The 7158-nt window shown below is 34.2% G+C and overlaps 1 protein-coding gene and 1 long non-coding RNA gene across 2 annotated transcripts; both read left to right on the top strand.

Annotated features, from left to right (window-relative positions):
* The first annotated feature begins 208 nt into the window (after positions 1 to 208).
* On the top strand, positions 209 to 832 carry LOC131640218 (uncharacterized). The gene is made up of 2 exons (XM_058910628.1): positions 209 to 388; positions 518 to 832. Exons 1-2 carry the CDS (start codon positions 209 to 211, stop codon positions 830 to 832), a joined length of 495 nt encoding a protein of 164 aa, XP_058766611.1.
* Positions 833 to 1037: 205 nt separating this feature from the next.
* Positions 1038 to 4704, top strand: LOC131640212 (uncharacterized). The gene is made up of 2 exons (XR_009295186.1): positions 1038 to 4118; positions 4399 to 4704. It is a non-coding gene; the product is annotated as an uncharacterized LOC131640212 (long non-coding RNA).
* Positions 4705 to 7158: the final 2454 nt, after the last annotated feature.

Here is a 7158-nt window from a genome sequence, read left to right as displayed (position 1 = left end):
GGGGAGAAACATTTAGGATGGTGTTCTTGTGGTGAATGTGGTGTTGGATTTAGCCAAAAGGGAGAAAAGAAGTTGTGTGGTGTTGAAAGTCGACTTTGAGAAGGCTTATGATAGAGTGAGTTGGAATTTTGTTAGATATGTTTTAAAAAGAATGGGGTTTGGTGCTCGTTTGATAAGATGGATGGAGTGTTGCATATTTACCAATACGATGTCCATTCTTGTAAATGCTAGCGTTATCAAGGACTTTAGTATGGAGAAAGGCCTACGACAAGGAGATCCTTTGTCTCCTTTTTTGTTTGTTTTAGTCATGGAGGCTCTCACGGTCTTATTGAAGAAATCAAAGGACATAGGTGAATTCCGTGGTTTTAGGATCAATGGTGAAAAGGAGGTAGATTTGTTACAATTTGAGGATGATACAATAATTATAGTCGAATGAGATACCGCTAATTTATGGAGTATGAAAGCTATCCTTAGAGGTTTTGAAATGATGTCGGGATCCCGAATTAATTTTCATAAGAGTATTCTTTATGGGATTAATCTGAGTGATCGGTACTTGGAAGCCGCTTCATCCTTCCTATCTTGTGAAGTGGGGTCTTTGCCGTTTAAATTTCTTGGAGTGAGGGTGGGTGATAATCCTAGGAAACTATCAATGTGGAAAGATCGTTTAACGATGTTAAGAAAAAGATTGACTGTTTGGAGAGGAAAGTACCTTAGTATGGCAGGTAGGGTGGTGTTGATAAATTCGGTTCTTAATGCAATTCCGATTTATTCGCTTTCTTTCTACAAGGCCCCTAAGAAGGTGTTGAATGAGGTTAGGTCCATACAAAGTTAGTTTCTTTGGAGTGGAGGTGATCTCAAAAATTCAATTAATTCGGAGTTAAAAACATGGAGATTATGAATGTGGCTTTGCTTAATAAATGGAAGTGGAGAATCCTTACGGATAAGGAGGCGGTTTGGCAAGATTTTTTAGAGGCTAGATATGGTAATACGAAGTTAAAAGTTTTGATAGGGGATGAGTCAGTTGTGGATAAGAAGGACTCTATTTTGTGGAGAGATTTAATTGTATCGGATAATTATGAGAAGCTTATTTTTGACCATTTCACGGGCACAATTAAGTGTTGAGTTGGAAATGGGGCTTATATACCTTTGTGGTTTTACGACACTTAGATTGCGACCCTTCCATTAAAACCGTCCTCCTTTAACATTTGGGACAGTTGCCACGACGGCTAAGGACTAGTGTCGTAGCTTTTTAAACAAAAAAAGAACATTTCATTTGCAAATGAGGTCCACGACGATTGCTGAACTGCCCTCCAACCCTTGTTGGGACGGTTTTACAACAGCCGCATCCTTCCCCTTAAAATTTCCTTACTTTCCAAACCTTGTCTTCACACAAATCTCAAATTCACGTTCATCAAACTCTTATCTCAAAATCCGCATGTCTCATAAAACTAGAAATCCATAATATTTCTTTTCAAAGAACAATGAAGATTAGGTCACAATCAATTTCAACAAAGATTAGGTCACAATTAGTTTCAACAAGTATTAGGTCACAACCAGTTTCAACAAAGATTAGGTCAAACCTCATTCAATCATCTTCGACAAAGATTAGGTCACATCGCTGTTCAATCAACTTCAATTAGATCTTAATTTCAAACCGGGTTAATTTCATTCAAGTTTGATTCAATCAAGCTTGATTTCAATCAATTTCTTATGATGATTTCAATCTGCACAAACGATGAGGATGCGGCAGGTAAATAACGAATCCAATTCTTCAATATTATTGTTTGGTGACAAAGCTTTCTTCTCTTACTGTGTTCCATATTTAAATCTATTTTTTCCATCAAAAGATTTATTTTATGGTTTTATTGGAGACAAAAAACGTGAAAAGTATAAAGACCATAAATAATCGTTGATACTCGGGTGATGATGTTATTAGCAAGATGACTCTAGAGGAGAAAATTCGTCAAATGTTACAGGGAAAAACAATAATGATTTTTTTGTTTCCTTTATTTTCTAAGGTATTATATAAGTTCAATTAGGTACTAATGGAAAATACTTGTCTTTTTGTTAGGGAGTGTTATGAGTGAGGGAGGAAGTATTCCAATTCCAAAAGTTTCTGCTGAAAACTAGATTTAAATAACTTCCTTGGCCCTTTCTTATTCGGTGTTATGCTAGTTCTTATGGTCATTGGGCTGATTCGGGTTTTCTTTCCATTGGATAAGATATCTACTATGATCTATGTTTGCTTGGCAGCAATTATATTTTGTGCCTACATCCTGTATGATACAGACAACTTGATCAAGAGATACTCCTACGATGAATTTATTTGGGCTTCTGTCTCTTTGTATTAGGATATGATCGACCTTTTCCTCTCTTTGCTCACTATTTTCAGAGCAGCTAAATAGTTGATATCCTTGTTTTTCTTAGTACATACTACTGGTTTACTCTGGGTGGTGGGTGGTTTTGAAATTGAATTCTTATCTGCTAATAAATATTTATAGCCTCCCAGCTGCCTTGTTCCTTGTACTAGATTATTGTTGTTAAGGCTGTTAGAAGGATACTTTAACAACCAGGTTTGGAATTATATTTTTTATGGGATTGATTATATTCATGGCCATAACTCTGTTTACAAAGAAACTAATTTTCCTTACAGTACTGGCCTCATAGTTACTAGGTATATGTGCAAATGTTTGATTGTTGGTAATGTTTGTTTGGAGTTAAATGTGTTATTGTTTTGTGACTTGTCGATGAATGTTTGTTTGTGAAGGATAAACAATAGCTTCTACCAAGTTATATTTTTATCATTGAAGCTAGGAAACAAGCTTTGAGGAACACAAATTCCCTTTCTTTATAATGTTGAGGTGAATATGCGGCTTGTTGAAAGGAAGCATAATTGTTGAAATTATGCTAGAAGAGTTGGAGCAAAAACCAATTGAGTTAGTACCGAGTGGGTTATTGTTCCTAGGTGAGGAGGGCGTCCGAATTTGGTAGTGGATAGTTCCCTTTTCAATTATTAATTCCATTCATAATTTGTTATTTCATATAACATCTTTAGTGAAAATAATTAAGTGAAATGGTCAAATAGATTTCAAGGTGAGAGTATCAAAGATGAAATAACATATATATATAGAGGCAACACCGATCAACATGACATGGTTACCGATTTCATTTTATCCATGAATTGATTATCTTATCTAAGCTAATATATCCCTCTAATATCATAGTTACCACGTGGCACAAATCTATCGTTGATATCAAATTCCATGGCCACTTAATAATTTTTTTGGCTAAAGTGTGTTAGCCTTTGAAATTCTAACTCATAGAGAGATAACAATGACAAAATATTCATTCTCAAAATGACAGGGACTGCTTTCTACATCTATTGCTGGTAACTCCTCTTCTCAACTTTAATTTTTCCATAACATGTTCAATTGTAAGAATATCAACATTAAAATTTATGTTGTTAATTTTTGTTTGAATATGATTGGGAATGCTTTCAATGGTTTTACTTATGAGATCTCAGTTTGACTTTTTAATGCTTTTAGTTTATAGTTTCTTTTTATAGGCTATTCATAGTTTCTGTTAGGATAAAGAATTATGGCTAATCATGTTAATTAAATTAGTTATTATATTATTATACTTTATGGTGTACTATAGAAATAACTTATACATCAACGTTTAATATGAAAAGCCTTTTGTAATAAGCTGCAAATTAAGATGCTTATGCAAACATGGCTTAACTCTTATTGTTAGAATTATTGTTAGTTTTTTTTCAAGTATATATACACACTAATAAGCATGCTAGATAATAATATCCTATTGTTTTAATGAAAGTAGGGAATGGTAGAAAAATTTTAATGGCTTACTGAAAGCAGGGCATGGTAGATAATGAAGTCTGCAGTAGTGGTGTAATATATAAAAAGTTACAACTCAAAACTGACATTTAGTTGAGTTGTTTCTTTTTGTATTAAAAGGATGCTAGATTTGGATTTCCACCAGGAGGAAAAAATAGTGTCCCATTCTTCATGCCTCTTCAAACTCAGCCGAATATTAATTCTGCGCAGAATTTGATGATGCTTTTTTCAAGCTTCTCTTCAATTAGATACATCTCACCTTAGGTTTTTTTTGAACTCCATCATACACTTGTTTTAATTCTTGTGTTTGTTGTGTGGGGCTAACGGTTTCATATATGTTTCATTATCTAATATATTGACAGGTATTTAATGACCCATATTTTATAAAACTCGATTATATACAACATCATGTCAAATTCTACAATTTATTTGTGTGCTAATATATACATCATGATGATAATCCTTTAATTGTTGGTGTTTATAATAATATATAAATAAGTTTTTTGTAAATTTCTGATTGTTGATCTCATTTCTTTATGTACAGGTTTGTTTTATGTATTTTGATATATGGAAGTGTTGCAATCATTGGATTTCTCACATTTGGCGACAACACTTTGTCTCACATAATATTGAATACGTGTCTGGTGCATTTGCTTCCAAAGTTTCATTATGGACAACAATTAGTTTGAAAGTTTAGTAGCTTCTCAATTCTATCTTAATAGTTTGATTCTAGAGAATAGGTTATTTATTTCAGATGATGTTTTCCTTGATATATTCTAGAGAACAAGTAACTCTAAAGAATAAGTTTTAATGTTTTTAGTTGACAAGTTTAGTAGAAGAAAATTCTCTCTATGAAGCTGCATTAGAAATTTTATAGCTACATTAGTTTCAGGTTCATTCTGTCTTTTGTTATTGAATTCTAGAGATCACGTCTATTTCAATATATTTTGAATGTAGTAGTTAACATTTAATCACGGGTTAGTTTTTTTTAAAAATTAATATATTTAGCGGGGGTTTAAAACCTCCGCAATTTGTTTTAAATTAAATTTAATATAAATAACGACAATTTAAAACCGTCGCAACCCAAATTGAAAAAAGAATTCAAACTAAACTTCACGACGGTTTGTAATCGTCGCTGCTTGAAATTTACGACTGTTTCCTACCTGTCGCGATTGATAACGACGGTTTGAATGACGGTTTTAACAACTGTCGCAATACACCCTGGCGACACACATTTTCGCGACAGTTACACTAGTGTCGCGCCTTGCAATTTGCGGCGGTTAAAACCGTCGTAATTAGCCAAAATTAGCCGTCGCAATTTGACAATTTTCTTGTAGTGACAACAATCTTTGATGGAAGCATTTCCCGATCTTTTCTTATTGTCTAGAAATTAATTGGATGCTATTATTCATGCAGGTGATTTTGATGGAGGTTACTGGAGATGGGATTTTGAGAAGTTGTTCGAAGCTGGCAGCGAGGCAGCTTGCACTGCTGCAGGGGCTAGTGGTGCAGCCGTGAATGCTGTTGTCGGGGCTGGCAGAGTCATCACTTTTGCCGCTGCCGGGCAGCCTGTGTTAGCACCAATGCAGCGGCTGGTTCAGTGCTTACAACAACAATCGGTGAAGGAAAATGTAGAGGACAGTTTTTCTTGGACTTTGAATTTGAATGGTATCTTCTCGGTTAAATCGTGCTATAACCGCTTCAAAGCAAAACTGTCCGGGCCACCTTTGGAAGACAACAAGGTAATGGCTTTATCCTATCTCTGGAAGACAAAAGTTCCATCGAAAATTTTATTCTTTGGTTGGAGATTTATTCACAATAGAATTGCTACTAGAGATCAATTGGTGAGAAGGGGTATTTTGGTAGAGGGTAATGCTTCCATTTGTGTTCTTTGCTTATTAGGGGAGGAAACCTTATCGCACTTGTTTAGAACTTGAGAAATTACATTAGGCATATGGCGAAGGGTGTACATGTGGCTAGATATTAGCGAAGACTTGTCTCTAGAGGAGTTTGTGGATTTCTTTCACAATTGTGATAAATTCAATAGCTTGAATAAGAGGACGATAGCGGCGGTTGTTTGGCTTGCTACGGTTTGCACTTTATGGCTAATGCGTAATGCGGTGATTTTTAAGTGGTTGTACTATGAGCCTAAATGTAACATAATAACTTGGAGTAGATATATATTAATAAAAATTCCTTTTATATAAAGTCAAAGGATGACTGTAGTACCACGCAAAAAAGTGGGGTTATGATTGTGGTCGAGTCCATGCACTTCTCTAGTGCTAAAGATAAAAACCTGGTAATGGCATCTACACCCTACTTTAGGGTGATTGAAGAGATTTGGAAAGTTGATTATGTTGTATTTAAAGTTCCTGTATTTAAATGCAAATAGATTGATATCAATAGTGGTGTAAGAATCGATGAATTTGGAGTTACACTGGTTGATCTTAGCAATTTAGCTTATGCGGACAAACCTTTCATCATGGCATCTCAAGAAAAACGAGTGTTATATGTCACAGATCCTTCTAATAAAAGGTGGTCATTTGTTATACAAGGAAAGGTGCATGATAGTGATGAAAATCAAGATGCGAATATTGATATTTCCGAAACTCCTCCTTTCTCAACAAATGTGCCTACCTTCATTGAAGAAAATGTAGAGGATGATGTGCATGCTATTCGCATAGATCATGAAGAAGGGATATGGGAGAACTAGTAAGGTGTTTTTTATAAGTTAATTCGACATTACTTTGATTTTTAATTGCTTTAATTTTGTGCTTAATTTTATGTCTAATTGTTTTTATTTTGTGCTTAATTTGATTTCTAATTATTTTTGTTTTGTTTAAACAGATACATGGCTGATTCAACCGACAACCCCTCTTCATATAGTAAACCTAATAAAAGAAGAGTTAGAGGTCCAATTTTGATGACATAAATTGACAAATTTCATCAAACGAGTGAAAAAATAAAGGTCGAGTTTGATCCAAGAACCTATGAATGTACTGGTGTTGGTAAAAATGCTGCAAATTTTAGGAGTTATATAGCATCTCTTGCTCGGCAGAGATGTTCTATTTTGAAAGATGAGTGGAAAGACATAGATAATGGGATAAAAGACACTAATGGCTTGATGTTCAGGTATTTTAAATTCAACACTTTATTGTATCTATTAATATATATCTATCATCACTTTGAATCTAATGTTTATTTTAAAATTATTCAGGTATATTCATCGTGTATGTATTGATAATTCCACATCAGAAGTATATGGAATTATGGACCCTGCTATGTGTATATATGTTGATACTGT

This window comes from Vicia villosa, unplaced genomic scaffold (genome assembly GCF_029867415.1).
Source record: "Vicia villosa cultivar HV-30 ecotype Madison, WI unplaced genomic scaffold, Vvil1.0 ctg.003000F_1_1, whole genome shotgun sequence".
In the NCBI taxonomy this organism is placed as follows: Eukaryota; Viridiplantae; Streptophyta; class Magnoliopsida; order Fabales; family Fabaceae; genus Vicia; species Vicia villosa.
Note: the sequence above shows the minus strand (reverse complement) of the source record. Positions and strands in the feature narration are given on the sequence as shown.